This window comes from Dromaius novaehollandiae, chromosome 2, assembly GCF_036370855.1.
Source record: "Dromaius novaehollandiae isolate bDroNov1 chromosome 2, bDroNov1.hap1, whole genome shotgun sequence".
Classification (NCBI taxonomy): domain Eukaryota; kingdom Metazoa; phylum Chordata; class Aves; order Casuariiformes; family Dromaiidae; genus Dromaius; species Dromaius novaehollandiae.
Window position 1 is genome coordinate 44,912,704 of NC_088099.1, and position 17,789 is coordinate 44,930,492.

The window sequence follows — 17,789 nt, forward strand, 5'->3', positions numbered from 1 at the left end:
TCTGGTGGAGTTTGCATCAGTCCCCACAAACAAGGTAGTCTGGTGTGAAATAAAGCTTGGAGAATGCTTCTCTTACACTGTCACAAGACCATGGTTTAGCTGAATCATGATATGAAATCTGGTGTTAGTCAGCGTTCTTCGAGCACTTCTTGGAGAAGAGTGCGTTGACTGTCAGTTAAAGGTTATGTGTTTCAAATGATAATGATATGTTGCTACAGTTTTGATCTAAATGGAATGACTGTGAAGGGAAACAACGTGTGGATAAGGATTAATTATCACTTAAGTTTGCTTTGTTACCTGAACTGAACTAATCTTAACTTAAAAGTACTTTCTTTGCTCTCTTGAAGATTTTTTTTGTGAGTTTGTATGAATTAATTAGCAAATCGTAAATCCGTGTCTGCATAGGAAAAGTTGGATCAAAAAGACTTAAATACATTAAAACAAAAATGTGTTTTCCCTTAGGCTTCTGTGTTATAAAGTGGGAAGGCTGATGTCTTAATTTTCAGAATAATCATTGTACTGTAAGTGCTTTAACGTAAGATAAACCCCACACTGAAGAGTATCTTCTCTTTCAGTTGATTATAGCATCATTATATATGTTTGAAGCATAACTGGTTGGGATAGCATGTCTCAACCTGAGGTTTCTTATTTTAAAATGGGAATCAAAAAGCAGTGTTTGTGAGGTTGGTGTATGTAATTGGAATGAGCTTCTCTGTACAATTTGCTATAAAGGTAAGAGTCATTACAGCCTTTGAGACAATACCAAACAATAGATTATTCTCCTGTGTTGTTGCTAGAGGCCTATGATTGTCATTCTCTTTCCACAGTGGATTGCAGTAATCACAATTTTCATTCAGGCTGAAAAAATAAGACAGTCAGTACCCGAGGTTGTCATCGTGGAGGCTGTAGTGAACTTTGATGCATTTTATTACATAAATGGGACTTCAGCATTCTACTGTGGCAAGAACCTTGTCAGAATATTTTTTCCTAGTCTGTCTTCCAGGCAATTTTACAAAGGAACTTCTTTGGGTGAAAATCCTCTTTTCAACTATGGAAGCTCCAAAATTTGGACACAAACTGATCAGAATTCTTGTCTCATATGATGTTAGATTTAAAATTGATATTACTTCAGCTATTTATATATAATATATGTTATATATATATAATATAAGCTATACACACATACATGTGCACACACAGATGTATATTTATTTAATATTAAGTTAGTTAGTGCAGTTTAGATGAGCAATCTTTTAGGAGGTGAATTTGCTCTTTATTTCTCTGTAGCTAAGGCACTGTGTAAAGAGTACTGTTTCAAAAATATTTCTGTATTATTTAAAGACCTAGTCTGTAGTAGGTTGACCAGAATAGTCTATAGAAAGTTAACCACTTCTCTATTCTGTAATAGATACATTAGTGCTACTAATACGTAAATAGGGCAAAATCAGTTTTAAGACCATTTCCTTAAAATCTGAAGCTTAATCACTGCTGAAATGACTACAGAATGATAGATCATTCATTATGTATTTTTAAGTTTTCACCTTTATGCTGAGTTTTGTAGCACAGGTAGCAGCAGTGACCATGGTCTCAGTAGCGTTCTTCTGATCTTCAGATAGTAGCCTGAAGTTCATTGCTCATTTTGTAGGAATGTGTAAATAATATACTGATTCACAGCCTTTATAATATAATGGGCTTTATATCACTGCATGTGTTACTCTGGATAAAATAGGTCTCACTTTTGAAGGATTAGTTTTCTCTGGACCTTGTTCAAGGTCACTAATTGTTGGGTTACGGTCAGCTCCACAGGGGAAAGAGAAGGACTTACTGCTGCTCTGCGGTCTCAGCCCTTAGACGTGGCTGGTCTTGGAAGAGGGAGCCATGGCAACAGTGAGGCTCTTCGTGTATATGCAAATTTCTGCAACTCTTTGCAATTGTTCCTGAAGTTATCTAGGCAGAGCTGTTTGTGTGGCTGAGTGCCACACGCTCTGGTCTGGCATCTGGACATATGAGGGTGACACAAGCATGGTCTTTGGTAAGACTGGAGCGCAAATTCAGACCACCAGCAACATTAGTATGTCCTAAAGTAACAAACATTGGCGGTACCCTATTTGCAATGTTGAGGGGAAAAACATGATTTTAGTAGTTGATTAAAAATAGAATAGGTGAACTACTCTGTTCCATTCAGATATGCATATATATATATATTTCAAATGGATTTGTTTACATACTTTATATAGGGGGTCTCAAACACTGTATCATCCAAAATCAAATGGTATAAATCTCACTTATCTATGTTTATTCTCAGCTAACATGACTGACTAGAAGTCATCATCCTTCAGCTATATGACAGTCTTACAGAATTTAATCTCTTTATTGTTTTTGTCTAGACTCAGAATTATTTCTGAAATATTAGTTTTATTCCTTTTACTGAATTTAATATGAAAAAGTGTATTTTAAAAACGTATTTTAAATTTTCTTCTATAGCTTCCTGATTAATATCTGTATGTTCTTGGTTAAGGTTTACCTTGTTGCTTTTTACAATTAGCATCTAATTAAAAATATATAATAAACCTTAGGAAAGAAACTGAAGACCTGCTGGTGCAACCATTTTCATATAAAATGTTTTGACTGATTTAAGAATTGTTGCTTTCTGTATGTTTAGGGCTTGAATTATATATATGCTGAATGATTCACAGGTATCTGTTGGTCTTCATTCAGTTTGATAATGGAAAACAATGAGAGAAAAAGTGGAAACTTTTTAAGTGTGTCCAAGTATAAATGTTCTGTTTCTTTTACTCTTTCTGTTCTGTGGATATATGCGTTGAACAAAGAAACCATCAGTCTGGAGGGATTTTGGGAGATTATTTAAAAAGACAATACCTACTTTGTGTCAATTTATGACATTTCTTTTAAAAGAATGGAAGAGCCAATTCAAACCTGAATTACACTGAATTACTGGGAATCCTGCAAGAAAACCCAGATCAAAATCTGCCCAACACTCAATAGTCACTTAGTAGAAAAATGTAGTAGCTAAAATAGTTTCTTTCAGCGCATATTGCCTTATTCTTACAGGAACATGGTTGTATGTGCATTAGTCATCATTTTCCAATGTTAATTTCCTAGCTAATGTCATTATAGCGTTGATTATAAGTGTTCTTTGCTGCCTGGCAGCTTTCTGGCTTGCTGTCTGAGGCATTTAAAATAAATCTTAAGATATAGTGGAAGCATACTTTGTTCTTCACAGTAGAGTACATAGAATATGAAATGTATAACCCAGTCCTTTCTTTCCTTTGATCTATCTGCCTACATAAAAACAATTGAATATTTTTATTGCATGTTTGTTATACATTAGAATTTGTTACTGAAAACATGAAGGGTAAAATACACTCTTAAAATTGGTACCCTCAGGCCATTGTGTTTCAGAACATTGGATTTTTAAGGCATTTCTGTTTAACAAGATTATTTGCTTTATTTAGTTTTAAGGTGATTGAAGAAAAACATAGTGTATAGTACCACTGAAACTATCCCATTCCAGTTCTGTAATCAGGAAGCTTGATACTTGATAATTCTTTTGTTGATGAAAGGTCGCATTGACTATGTCATACCAATTCCTTTTTGTCTCTCATCTTGACTTTAGGAAAGTGGACATATTCCCATTAAATTCCATATGAGAATGGATGCTTTTAATATTTGTATAACATGATGTGATTTCATTATAAGGGCCAACTGAAATACATCACTTCCTCTCTCAATATCTTTTGCCCCAGTTATAATAATTGGCCTGGAAGAGTGGATGCACTGATTTCAGTTGAAGGAATAAGTAAAACAAAACAAGAGTTTTATCTGTGTAGTGCAATAATCTATTATCACTGATCACAGTGCAATAGCTCCTGGTTTCCAATTTATCGTATGCTTTTGAAGACAGCATTGTGGTTAATTATATACAATGCCTGTAGAGACATCAATGTTAATCATAAATACAGGTAAGTTTAAAATGGGTGGGCCAACTTAATTATCTAAATCTTTATCTTGCGTCATAAATAATAATTTGGTTGTCTAGTCATAAGAGATGACTTTGCTTCTAAAATGTACCATGACTTGGCAGAGAATGCTGGACTTGTGTACTTAAAAATTGTCAGACTTCTGGGGGTAGAAGTTGTCCATTGTGAAAAGCAAGAATATTCTCAGAATGTAACACAGATTAATTACAAGTTTCATGCGATGCATTTTACACTCTTAGTAACCTGCATTTGTGTTTAATATCACAGCCAGCTGAAAGCACATGATGTGGCAAGAACTACATGCTATAGCAGTGAGGAAATTCGTTAGGGAGGCATTTTGATGCATAGGTTTTGATTAGTATAGCAATCTGCAAAGCAGGAGTCTAATCTTGAATAGACTTCAAGCTTTGTTGTAATAAGAATGGTAAAAAGTGACAATTGCGTATATATTTTTAAATACTTATTTTTTTTAGAAAGGTCAGTTTAATGCTTTACAAGCTTACTGTTGTCACTTTAAATTATGCTGCTATGAAAGAAGAAAAAAGGTATTTTGGATTTATGGATGGATTATAAGACTGGATCTATGGATGCAATGTTGAACATTGTTTTTGGGAAGGTGTGTCATTCAATAACTCCCTTTTCATTCCTTTTCTTTCTCCAAGCATTAGTGACATAGCCAGAACAGACTCAAAAAATACTTCAAATATTTTTACAAAATATACTCAGAAAAGATCCCTTTAGTGTTATATATTTATAAGTTAAATACCTCTTTCTTGGAATATATTACGCAATCTGTAATCTTTATGATAAAATGTTCTAGGACAGTTTCCTCTCATTAGATTTGATCATTTTACATCTGAGAGAAAAAGATTGCACAGGCATATTTATATTTTTCTGTCATCCTGCGCACTAATGGTAAATTTTCTTAATAAACATTGTCAAACTTTGAAGCTGTGAAACTAGTATTTTGAAAAGTGATGGTGATGATTAAAACATCCTCATTAGCCATATCTGTCAGGCCAGAATAAAGAAGAGGAATTTTATTCTCAGTTTTCAATAAGCTGCTCATTGTCTGACCTTTCTTTCAGATCATAATTTTCGTTGAGTACTGATTAATGTGAAACCACTGTTTATCTGCCAAGAAGTATCTGATTTCACACAATGACTGTTGCAGTTGCAACTTGAAGAGCCTTAAGATAATTTGTGTCATTTGCAACTCCTGTAACTCCTGTGCGCTGCACACGGACCATCCCCATCCAATGCTTAAGAAAACTTCAAACTGAGATATTTTGAACACAGACGCTTTGAAACATAGTAAGCTGCAATGGCTTCTCCAAATCAGAGCAGACAACTGAGGTTCCCAGTCTCTCCAGTGTTCCCAGTGCTCCATTCCAGTGGTTTGGGGTGGAGGTTGCTTTTGGCAGGATTTCAACTATGGACTCCTACAAACCCACTGCAGAGGGAAAGGAATAGATTTGTGTTCAGGATTTGGTGAAAGGGGGGATAGGAAGCAAGAGAAACTGGAAGTGGCCAAGCAATGAGGTGAGGAGTGGGGGGGAAAGGTAGGGCTTGACCCTGGTTCACTCCAGGACAGTTTATTGAAAGCAAGTGAGAAACTACAGGGAAGTTATAAAGTCTGGACATGGCTGAGAGTAGGAACCAATTTTGGGAGGGATCCGGACCGGGTGACTGTTGGCCCAAGGAAAGATTTGATAAGCAGGTGGAGAGGACTTGGCACAGCCGGGTGAAAGGGGCAGTGAGGTGACAGACTGAGATTAGTGTCCAGAGAAAATGAGGCTGGATAAGAAGCCTGAGAAAGGGAAGAGAGAGAAATTCATCCCTTCTGGAGCTGGAACACAGAGCTCCCTAAAATCTGCTGCTGCTCTTGTCCCATGAGATCAGTGGGCAGAGCTATGTGCAGTGATGTCTGGGGTCAGTTTACTACTCACAGCAGAATTACTGGTTTTCATTTGGCTCTTTTCTTAAACCAGAAAATCTGAAAGAAATATCATGTCAAAATATCATTTATTAGATTGCAAAGCTGATCCTTAAATTCAAAGAAATTAAAGTTGTTTGTCTGGGCCTTATGCAAATGCATCAGATAAAGTCTTTAATTATTCAATTGTGCTGAAATGGCATTTTCCCCCACCCAACCTGTTCCTTATTTGTGAAAGGATTGTATCTCCTTTGGGGATTAAGTGGGCATTTTGTAGTAATGAATGCCTTGTCTATAGGCTAGTTGTCTCATGCTTCAGAGTCTAATTTTGCTCTGCTGCTGTTCAGCATCAGCAAAATATAAATACTACTGACCTGTCACATCTTGAGTGTTTTGAAAATAAATTTATTAGTGAGTGTGTGATAGCCATCACAGAAAGATCTTAGAAAAATTACTAATGCTGTTCTAATAACACTTTAAAATGTTAATGGCCAGATTCTAGGAAAATGTTTTGTGAAAATGCTGTACTGGAGTGCTTATGAATGAATTCATGATGCAACTTTATAAATTTAAGCTCAAAAGTTTACAAAGTTCTCCTCCAAAATTCGTATTATGAATAACATGAAAAGCCTGAAGTTCATGAAAGTTATGGCTATTCAGTATTTCTTCAAAATCAGGTCATTTAAGGTAGCTGTTTAAAATACTCAGATTGGGATCTCAGTGTAGGGAATTGCAGAAAAGATTGGCTGTGGCAAGCACTGCCTTTCAGCTGACATTAGTGGAGCTGTCACATTGTTTCCATGCTACTGTTTTTGTAGCCTTGCCTATTATTTCCTTTTTATTCTTCTATTCCAAAATCAGATCTCTGAATGTTAATCTAGTTCAGATCAGCTCATCAGAATTAATTCATTTCTAATTAAACTGGTTTGAAATCATTGACATTCTGCTGCCTTTCCCTGGACTTGTTCTCCATTTAATTTTGAGCCCCTTGGGTGGGGAGTGTTGTCAAATGTCCAGTGGTCAAAATTATGCTAAGAATAAAGAATCCAAACTTTATCAAAGCTACTTTTTTTCACTGGTAAACACAATAGAATTTCTGTAACATTTTACACACGTGGAGAAAGTGTGGGGTTTTTGTTTTTAAAGTCATACTTTTATATCTTACTGTATAAACTGTGTTTTGGCTGGGGAAGCATTATGAGCCTATCTGGTTGACAGTGGGATCAGATATATCTTTCTAAGGTGAGCCGGTGTTTTTGCCAAGTGTTCTTAGAAAAACACTGAATTTTCAAGTGCTCTAATCTTCAGACTTGCACTATGCCTTCCTGTTTCCTTACAGCTGTGTCAGCACTTTTGCTTTCCTCTCTCCATTCAGCTTAAAATGTGGCCTATTGGTCTGACACATTGATCTCACTCAGTCCCATGACTAATATTGATTTTATTCTCAGTGGGACCATAGCTTGTCTTCAAACTTACTTTTTCTTTCATACGAAGATGACGTTTGATTGGCTTATTTGACGCTAGAAGGCAACTGCGCTTGGTTATGATCAATACATTTGTGTTCTCTCTTCCTTCTCAGTCTCGGGAAGACTACATTAACAAATGAGCCATGAAAGTGCTTCAACTACCTGTCAAGCAGTAGGAAAATCTTGCTCCTGTCTGTTAGGAAGAGTGCCGGTATTCCACTGGGTACTTTATAGAAATGCTTGACTAATATTCCTGTGGTACAAACGTGCTGTGGCGTAAAGTTATAAAGTACAAGTGATCTTCTGCTAAAGGCATATCACATTTAAGCTTTTTGTTTATTTTGCCTTGTCTACTTGGAGACACTCAGGAAAGTTGATCTGAATTAACTGCAAAAATAAGTTAGTTAAACTATATTAAATGTGTGTGTGAATCCTCTTATTCAGAATTAAGGTGCCCTTAATTCTATTTGTTAAGAATTTTCTCTTTCATTCTGAATAAGGATGCCCATACAAAATACATTTTCACTAATCTCCTTTAAAGTCCCATTTTAATTAATTTGGATTAATTCTCCAGTACTCCTATTTAGATCAGTCCTTTTCAGTGATACTCACTATAATAAGACAGTTCAGATACTGCCTCTTTCATGCTGGTGGATATTCACTGGTATCAGAGCTAGTGAAAATTTCAGAGAAGGTATCTTCTATGATAAGAGGAGTTTTCTGTTAGTCTTTGACTATATACATAAAACAAAATATGCACTGTATATGTAAGTCATTTCTTGGTGACTTACAGTGTCAGATTTTAAATGGCCATGCTACTTTATAAGTCACAGTCAGTGCTATAAGATATCCCTGGTGTGCCTGGATATGTATGTGGTGGAGAAACTGATCTCATGTATAAAAATGAACTATTTTTTATCAGGAGCTTCACAGCTAGCCAAGTGGTTGCTTTATGCTTTGGGGAATGGATATTGCTGCTGCCATCATTGCTGCCACCACCACTACCAGTTATATAATTATGTATATAATTACAGGGAGTATTGGAAAACTCTATTTCTTATTGTCCTAAGTGAAATGTATGTAATTTATTTTTCAGCCTGAGTAAATGTAGGGAATAATGATGCTAAAACAGAGATAGGGTAAAGGAATAAAAAGTAAAGTCTGAAAGTGGATACCACAAAATGTTCTACTTGTTATGATGAGAAAGAGAGCAGAGCAATTTCTCCTCTTTGTCTCATTTTCATTGTCCTCAGAAAATTTCTCCTTTGCTCATTTTCATTCTCCTCTGGTAAAGAATTCAAGGATAAATAAGAAGTTAGCACTTTAATGGAAAAAAGCAGGGATTTTTTTCCCCCAGCCAAATACCCCAGGTTACTGTTTTTTAAAATATATTTCTGAGTTAACATAGTTATGGAATATTATTTTTTCATACTGTTGTTTAATCTGCTCTTCCTACATGTGTGATGGATGGCACTTCATTTTGTATCTAAAAAATATTATTTGGATAAAGAAATACCATTTCTTTCCCTGTTTTTATTCTTCTCTGTCAAATTTAGACAGTATCTACGTGAGTATAATCCTGATAAATGACTCTAATATAAATAGAGATACATATGTTCTTCTGTTATCAGACATGAAAATGGGATTACTGAAAGCAGTAATATTGTAACTGAAGATGTGAGTTTATTATTTTTAACCAGTTACATCCAAAGAACATACTCTTCCCATCTGAAACAATTTTATAACAAAATATAAGTTTTTAAAATATATTCTTCAATTTTGCTTCAGAGTTCTTACTTTATTGCTTTCATTATTTTATCTGTCAAACTGAAGTGTTATTTTGGGTCTGATTGTTCCTGTAACTATTATATGTATGGTACAAAGCCTTACCTGATGCTTTAAGGAATGCTGAATTGCTTAGCAGTGACTTGCTTTTCTTGAAAATTTGGGTTTTGAAACCTTGGGTGGTCTTAAAAACAGGAAAAGATGTTTTAGAACCTGAACTCTGTTATCTGTGTAGCGCAGTGTCTTCCAAATCTTTTAGCTTTCCAATGCACTGCCTGAAGTGAGTTACCTGTTTCTGTATTCTTGCTATAGCTGCTAATTTACTGGGTTATGGGGGAGGTCAGCAGGCACTGTGTTTTCAGCCGGAGCTGAGGTGGTAGTAGTATCATTTACTATTCTGGTTACAGAGAAGAAGTAGGAGCGCTCAGGTACTATGGTCGGAATTAGATTTTCACATGAATTTGGGAGTTCTTAAAGTCACTGCCTTTCCACAGGTCAAAACCTCTCCCAAAAGATTGAATACATGAAGAAAATTGCACATAGTCTTTAACAGGAAGTTACTGGTCATAAAATGGTGTGTTTCAGCTCTTCAAGGAATAGAAAATCTCAAAAAGATCATCATTTGCTCTTATGTACATTGACATGCCATTGTTGATTTAGGCAACAAGGAGTATAGTGGGTTTCTGAGCTCCAGCTATTTTTCTTTTTGATAGCATTGGTTCCTGCCATGAGCAGTAATTTTTCATAGCAAATCTTTGCTTAAAAAAATGCTGAAAACACATTTTAAAATTTAGGATTGCATTTTTTATAAAGTGTTCATACCTTCTAGTATTGGTAAAGGGAAAGGAGAGAAGTGGTCAGTGACTTTTAATATACCACACTGGTTTGTATATGCAATCATAGCAAACGTAAATAATATGAAGATTTATATGTTTTTCTTATCATGTCTCTTAGTTTAAAAAATGCATCCCCGTTTATGAAATTCATGATGTTGTTTTTTGAATAAGGGACCAAAGTGTCATGCTTATCATTTTCTTTTAATGAGGAATAGACTGTGTGGTATTACTTAAAATTCTGCATCAAAACCAGAGTAAATTTTTACACACAAATTGCCAACAATGTTTTCATTTCATTAAACTATTAGAGCAACATCCCTACATTTTTGCGTAACCAACAGATGTGAGAAATGGTGGAGTATTTGTCTTCATTGAAATCAGTGCCATTTCTACTTAGGCTTCTTAGAAGAAAATGACTTCACAAATATTAACCATCAACTAATTAAGACATACTTAATTAAATGCAAATGCTACTTAGTGAAAGCAATTGAGAGAAAGGCATGTGGTTAGGGATTTAGAAACTGATTTAACACTGAGAGCTAACAGCGAGGAACCTAAGCGGTAGAACTGAATGCAGAAACTTTCCACTTTATAAGAATGATACACAGAAAAAATATACCATCTTTTCACACTGTGTTCAGGTTAAGGGAGTAGAATATTGAGAATATAAACTTTAGGTTAGTGATTCTTTGTGTTCAATAATAAAGAAGGTTAAAAAATTACTCAAAATGTTGAAAAATTATCAGCATACGTTATGTAGAGAGATGTCTTGACAGTTGGTCATTCAGGAGCTAGAATAGAAAACACTTGCATGTAAACATACATATTTTTGCTATTGTTTTCAAGGACATTGCCATTTTACTAACATTAAAGCTTACATTGACATCCTTTATCTTTGGAGAAGATATGAATAAACACTGTCAAGATGTTATGAAGGTTGCTGGGATTAATAAAACATATAAGTTTCCTAGTGTCTATCCAAGTATTTATTATATATAAAGTATTGAACCAGCTCAAGAGCAAAAATTGGTCTGTCATGCTTTTTTTTTTCTCCAAATATTCTTCTTGAAGGTTGTTGTGCTAAACAAGCCACCAAAAGATGAACTGCATGTAAATATTATTGTTTCCTCTTTCAGTGGCTTATTTGATTAGGTTTTCAGAGATTATCTTCTAAATTCTCCCTATAGAAAAATCTGGGTCAGCCTGTCACAGTAGTGCATGGATTTTAATTAGAGACAGGTGCTAGGAGAAAGACAGCCTTCTTCAGAAAATACTGTATATATATAAAAAAAGAATTGCTAAAAAAAAAATCTGTCTTTGTATGAAGTGTGTGTCATACTGGATTTCCAATCAGCAGTTCTGGTGAAGTCACAGGGAGATGAGAAGGTTTGAGGAAGACAGATAGCAGCTGCCAAATTTTGCAAAAGGGCGGAATTTGAATGAAAATGTTATGGTCCTCCATTTTTTACTATGCACAGTTTGCAATGTAGTTTTCTACCTGTTGTGATCAATGCAGGGAAAAACAAATCCATACTATTGCTACAGCACTGTGGTTTAGAAGAAGTTAATTTGCTATGACAGTGCATGCTAGGCATGCAGGATTTTTCCTTTTTTGGTGAGCTTTGAGGACTGGTAATTGCTTACTGATGTGAAAGGAAGGCAATGATATTAGAAATGAAAATGATAATGTTGGTTCATCCTGGTATTTTATTATTATCTGTTCATTAGCAGATACAAGGTGTCCTATCATATGAAAATGTGTTTTTGTTTGATGATTTGAATGACTTTTCTGTAATGAGAAGAATTACCCCTTTTTCCATTAGACTAAATATCAGCCAAAATTTAGGCAAGATCATTATTAATGGAAGTCTAGTATAGAACTTGTTGTGTAGAGAGAGAGAGGGAGAGAGCAAGTCTGGACAAATTTGTAAGATATTCTCTTATTACATTTTGGTGGTTTGCTTGAAGGTTTTTTTTGTTTTTGTTTTTTTTAGAATACTGACATTTAGAAGAAACATTAGTGTTTTTACTATACTATTATAATCTGGTTGTGACATTCTCATAAGTTCGATACAGTTACATTTTACAGTGATGTTTTCTTGCTTGTTTTCTGCCCTGCGGTGTAATTAAAACAGACATTTAGGCACTTCCAAATTGTAAGAAGAGAAGAAAATGCATTTTCCCGACTTACAGTCAGACTACATTTATATAAAATTATAAAATTAATAAATATATTAATAAATGATCATAGAATTAAAATTATAAAATTATTGCATTTAGAAACTCCTCAGTGGAGAAATATGTACTTTGCCTACACTCCGTGCCTAGAGGCATTGTTGAAAGCAACTGAAAAATAGCAAGGCCTTCTTTGCCCACAGACACAGTACTTAAAAGCTGGGCTTAGGGGTGCGTTACAAGTGTTTCAGGTGTCCAGCAGTTTTCCCATGGACGACACATTGTGCGCATCCTTTGCAGCTTCACGGGCAAGGCGAGAAAGCCGGTAACAGGCACCAGCCAAGAAAGCGCTGCGTGTAACTGATATAGTTACATATATGCAACGCAATATATACCCTAGGATGGTTAACTCAGTACATCCAGATCAAGCAGTGCCTTAAACTATCATTCTTTTCCATCATTTTTCATTTTCACATCCTTATTTTAAATGTACAGATTTAAAAGCACTTGAACTGAGGCCTCTGTGGTCTCTTGTTCTTAAAGACAAACCATCATACAGAGCTCCCAGCAACCATGAAAACAAGACGATACTGGAATAACTTGGCACGGAGCCTTTTTCATTTTTTTATTTTTTTTTGTCTTAGAGTCTCAGAAGTGCTAGTAAATTTGAACAGGTTTGACTAAGCAGTGCTGAGGCTGAAGTCTGCAGTTTTAACTTTTATGCTCAGTTGCTGTCGTTAATTGTTTTATGGACTTTAGACTGTAACAGCATGATTTGTTTTACCACTCTGTGATATTTCTGTCCTTTACTCATTATACAGAATTATTTTCTTTAAATGACTTATAATAGTAAGGTTCAAAGCCCTCACATGAGATGATCCTATTCATTATGAACTTAGTACCAATTTCTGATTCATTTGTATCAGGTAATAGTTTAGCCTTTCAGAGATTATAGCTGGTTTCCAGATCCAAGACTGAGACCAAGTTAATTACTTGATTGTGTAGAACCACAACTGCATTTCTATTTTACGTTGATTTTAGAGGAAAGCTCAACCATTCTCCATGCCTCATTGAATCCAGCAGTGATTTTGCTGTTCATTTTAGGGCTTTAAAATAATTTTGCTCTCTGTTAAGCAATTACCTTTCCATTTACTGCAGGTCAGGATTTGACAGCAATTTTTAACTGTGCACTGAAGCATGCATCATATTAAAACATGCACAATAAGCAACAGATGCCATGTCTTATAGTAGTAATACCAACTCTAGAAATGCTTTCTAAAAAAGCATTTTACAAGAAACTTAAATATCAGACATATTTTACAGATGGGGAAGAAAAACACGAAGTAGTGGCATGAACTGACTGCATCAAACGCAGAACCTAGGTCTTTGGGGTTCTAGCCCAACCTTTAGCCTCTAGACCAAATTTTCATGGATGTCACATCTGCTTTGCGAATGTAATAAAGCAATAATGGCACACACACTAGAGGGTCTTCACACCACAAAGTAGGCCACAAAGGGCTTTTAACGTAATGACACACTTTGCTGCCTATCTAGCAGGAGCTGGCCTAACAGTTCAGAGAAGAGATGAAGGTTTGAAGGGCTGGCTCCTTGGTAGTCACTACAGATAATAGAAATCTCTCAAACTCTCAGCAAAGATTTAAACAGTTCTTGACATTTTATGTTCTTGAGGAAGAAAACCTTTGTTGCCTCATGCCGTTTCTACTTGCAGTTGCATATAGTGCAATTTGGAGAATTTAGCCCCTACTCTGCATGGGTTGCATAAGAGAGAAATGTCGTTCAACTACATAAACACTGTTTCTGAATATGGACTATTGCTGGGTTTTAATGGACGAAACAGCTGCTCAGTGGCGAAGAGTTTTCTTATGAGGGGAGTGTCACATTTTGTTTCTATGTTTCTAGGGTTTTCTGGGGAGGGAAAGGCTGGCATTATAGTTTTTAGAATATATATACTTCAGGGCAGGGACTTTTGACTCATGTTTATGGAGATCTGCCTTCATCTCTTGTGCGACATAAATATATAACAGTAAAACTCAAATATTAGACTATAGATGACAAACTTGCAAATGGGACTTTTTTCAAGTAGCTTTAGTCCCTACATTGGCATTGTTCCCAGCATATGGTTGAGTGGTTTCTGGTAGTTGGCTACACTATGCACTTTAAAGAGGATGGCAACAAAGGTCAAGATGTTCATAAAATCATTAGTGAAATGTCAGAAACAATTTAGTCTGAGTAAAATATCTCCCTGAAGGTACCCATTATAAAATAGTCCTTCCAACTGCATTTCTGTCCCATTGCCTTCATCAGATAAGAATTAGACTGTTGACAAAAACTGAATGCTAATATGCAAGATACGTATTTATAGAATGTTTTCTTTGTAAAAGCAAATGATCAAAGGGGGCTTTGACTTGGAGGAGATTGAAGGCTTTTTTATTTTAAGTATAAATTTCAGTGGAAACTGAAGTCTATGCAATTTCTCACTGTGGCTGCTAGCATGACTTGAGTTTCCAGTTAAAGCCATAGTGACTGACAGGTGATAAATAAGTTAGTTGCAGTATTTTACTGCAGATGTGCTAGCAGTTTACCTTGTTGAGTCTTACCTGGAGGTGGAACAGTTTGAGGATGAGGTTCATCCCTTTTCTAGCTTCATTCTTTCTCAATTAAGTTTGCAGTCTGCTTATCCTCCTTCTCCTTCAACCCAGACAAGTGCCATCCTGATGGAGCAGGTGGGGGTCCCTCTTACACTGGTGACGGTCTGTAATGACCTGTGATAACATAGAAGGAGCAATTTATGGGAGTGAGTCCAGTGCAGAAAGTAGAGCTTGATGTGGGAGTTTTATAAAGCTATTGACAGGGCTCAAAAATCTATTTCTAATATGGGAAAATATGGCTGTGGAGACTGGCTTGATGACAAAGGTCTGTATAATTCAAATAAATGTGACTCCTTCAGACCATCTAAGAATCATGAGCTGCAGGACTTGCCCTTGCTGCAGGGCTGAAGAAGGCTGACTTTTGCACTTCTGTTGTGACTGAAGTTTTTTCAGAAATAAAATATTTGATGTTGGTTAGTGTCATATAGATGCAATGACTCATTTTTTCTTTTTTTGTGAAGAATTTGGTCATTAGTAATTCTGGGAATCATATGCCGCTAGTATTAGAGAACCTCCTATTTTCAGGAATTTAGTTTGGCAGAAATTGTTGTTTGAGAGGTTTTAAGACTCTGTAAAGTTTGAATGACAAGAATGTAGATTCTGTTTAGATTACTGTTTGAATCATTTTATTATTACTCTGTTTAGCAATAAAAGCCTAATTTGGGGCTTCGGTAAAGCACTGTTTATAGATCTTTGCTTGATTTACAGCAGCCACAGTTCTCATTGAATTAGCTTTTCAGAGTCCAGGTGGCAATCATTAACATCAGCTGATGTCTTTATCATTAAATTACAGAGTATTTAATGATTATTTTTAACAAATGTTTTGATATATTGAGAACTTATTTTCATTGCAAATCTTGATGAGACATGATTCATTGACATTAGCTATGAAAATAAAATAGCTGACACAATGGATCATAACATATGTAATATAATAGATGGTCCTGTTCCGTTCCATTGAGATTACATATACGTCAATAAAATTTCAGTAGATGAATCATAACTCAATAGAAATTTTTATGCCCTAGCACTGCAAGGACCATATAACACAAAAGGCATTCAGATGCTTTTGAAATTTTTTGCTTTTCAGATAACTTTTAAAAAGTTCCCTATGTGTAAATGAGACTGGATCTTAACTTGGTTATGTGTGGTTACTGGAGCCTTAGAACCCCAGAGTTCTCTTACATACAGCTTTTTCACTGTTCCTTGTAACTGGCATCATGTATGGGGCTCCTGTTCCCTCCCTGGATTCATTGAAAGCACTTTCTGTAGTGGGAGTGTATGATAGCTAGGCTAAAACTCTAAAACACTGAATACGAGTCTCTCTCTCCTCAGTTCGTTCTTTTTCCTCAGCTTGTCTGAAGATTAATCCTGAGGTTTTTGTCACTCTCACTGAGAATTTTTGATGTCTGAGTACTTTGTCATTCATTCATCCATCACTTGATGGATATTAACTGATCTGGTGAGGGAAGCATTTGACACCATACAGAACTCACTGCTTTATGAATAGGACTCTGGTCAGCGAGTGCAACTCTACCAGATTTCTTTACCAAAAAAGTAGTTCTGCTACTTTAATCACTGATTAGTATTTCATTAAACAATTTATACCAGTCTGTGTCTTTTTAGTTTAATTAAATGTGTAGATTGATCTGACAGAATAAAAAATGCACTGTTTGGGGTTTGGTTTTTGTTTTTGTTTTTTTGTAGTTCCATGACACAAGGAGTGACATTTACTGGTTTGGCTAATTAATGAAGACCTTTATGATGAAACAAAATTCTCTGACTCCAGCTTACTGCAACCGTCTTTATATTTTGATGTACAACTGCAATTCAAAGGATAAATTGAGGATTATAAAACTGAGTCACAGAACAAATTTCATGACCTGGAAGTTAGGATACTTTTCTCCTTCCTCAACATGTATGTGTTAAGGTTAGGTGACTAATGCACATGCATTGCACATTTATGCAGTTTTCCAAAGGTGTACTATATACTCTGTTATTCATAGTAGGATTTTTTATGTAACCAAAGATATACTAACAAAGTGAAACCTCAAAGACCACCCATGCTGGTATTTGCTTCAGTGGAATATTAAATTAAAACTCGGCTTGGGCATGTTCTGCTAACATCAAGGCAGAGGAGTCATTTTAATAACAAATCTATTTACCTTGTTTATGTACAAGAACAGAATCTAATTTATTTGTGAGCCCATCTGGGCTAGATTGCTCATTTTGAGTTAATTTAACAAATGATAGACTGCTACAGGCCTTTTCTTTCCCAGGAGAAGAGGTTGACAGGCAGCTGTGTAGAGACGCTATCTATCCAATCCCCGTTGTCTGCGACGCTCCGTGCCCAAAGGACTGCGTGCTCAGCATGTGGTCCGGCTGGTCCTCCTGCTCGCACACCTGCTCCGGCAAAACCACAGAAGGAAAGCAGATGCGTGCCCGCTCTATCCTGGCATATGCAGGTGAAGGTAAGGTTGCGTACTTGCGCAGACTTTGGTTTTACTGTGAATTACCAGCTGTCTTTGCGATGTCAAAATAATTGCTTGATCAAAAGAAAAAGATTGTTAGACCGTAGGGATTTTTTTGATATAGAAATGTTATTTAAATATGTGTCCTAAATTTAGTCATGGTACCGAAGGCTGTTTCAAAGAAGAGATTTATTTTCTTGCTTATTTCAATTAATGTTACTTTTTATTATTATTTTCTGTTACTCTCTAAATTTCAAACATATTATTTTCCTATTTTCTATTTAAATTAAGTAAGGTAAATGATTTGTCCAAAGCAATCATCAATGAAAGATATTTACAGAGGACTCTTAGTAACCCTAGTAATAATTAAGGTCCTGTTTTGCAAGTATGTAAGTACTTGCAGTAGTAGTACAAATACTTGTACTACAAGTAGTTGAATGCTAACAAGAT

The 17,789-nt window shown here is 35.6% G+C and overlaps 1 protein-coding gene across 1 annotated transcript in view; it reads left to right on the forward strand.

Annotated features, from left to right (window-relative positions):
• Positions 1-17,789, forward strand: part of THSD7A (thrombospondin type 1 domain containing 7A) — a 284,135-nt gene that overhangs the window by 190,500 nt on the left and 75,846 nt on the right. Inside the window, exon 11 of the mRNA XM_064506365.1 lies at positions 17,148-17,339. Coding sequence (XP_064362435.1) covers positions 17,148-17,339 — 192 coding nt within the window. The remainder of the gene's footprint in view (positions 1-17,147; positions 17,340-17,789) is intronic.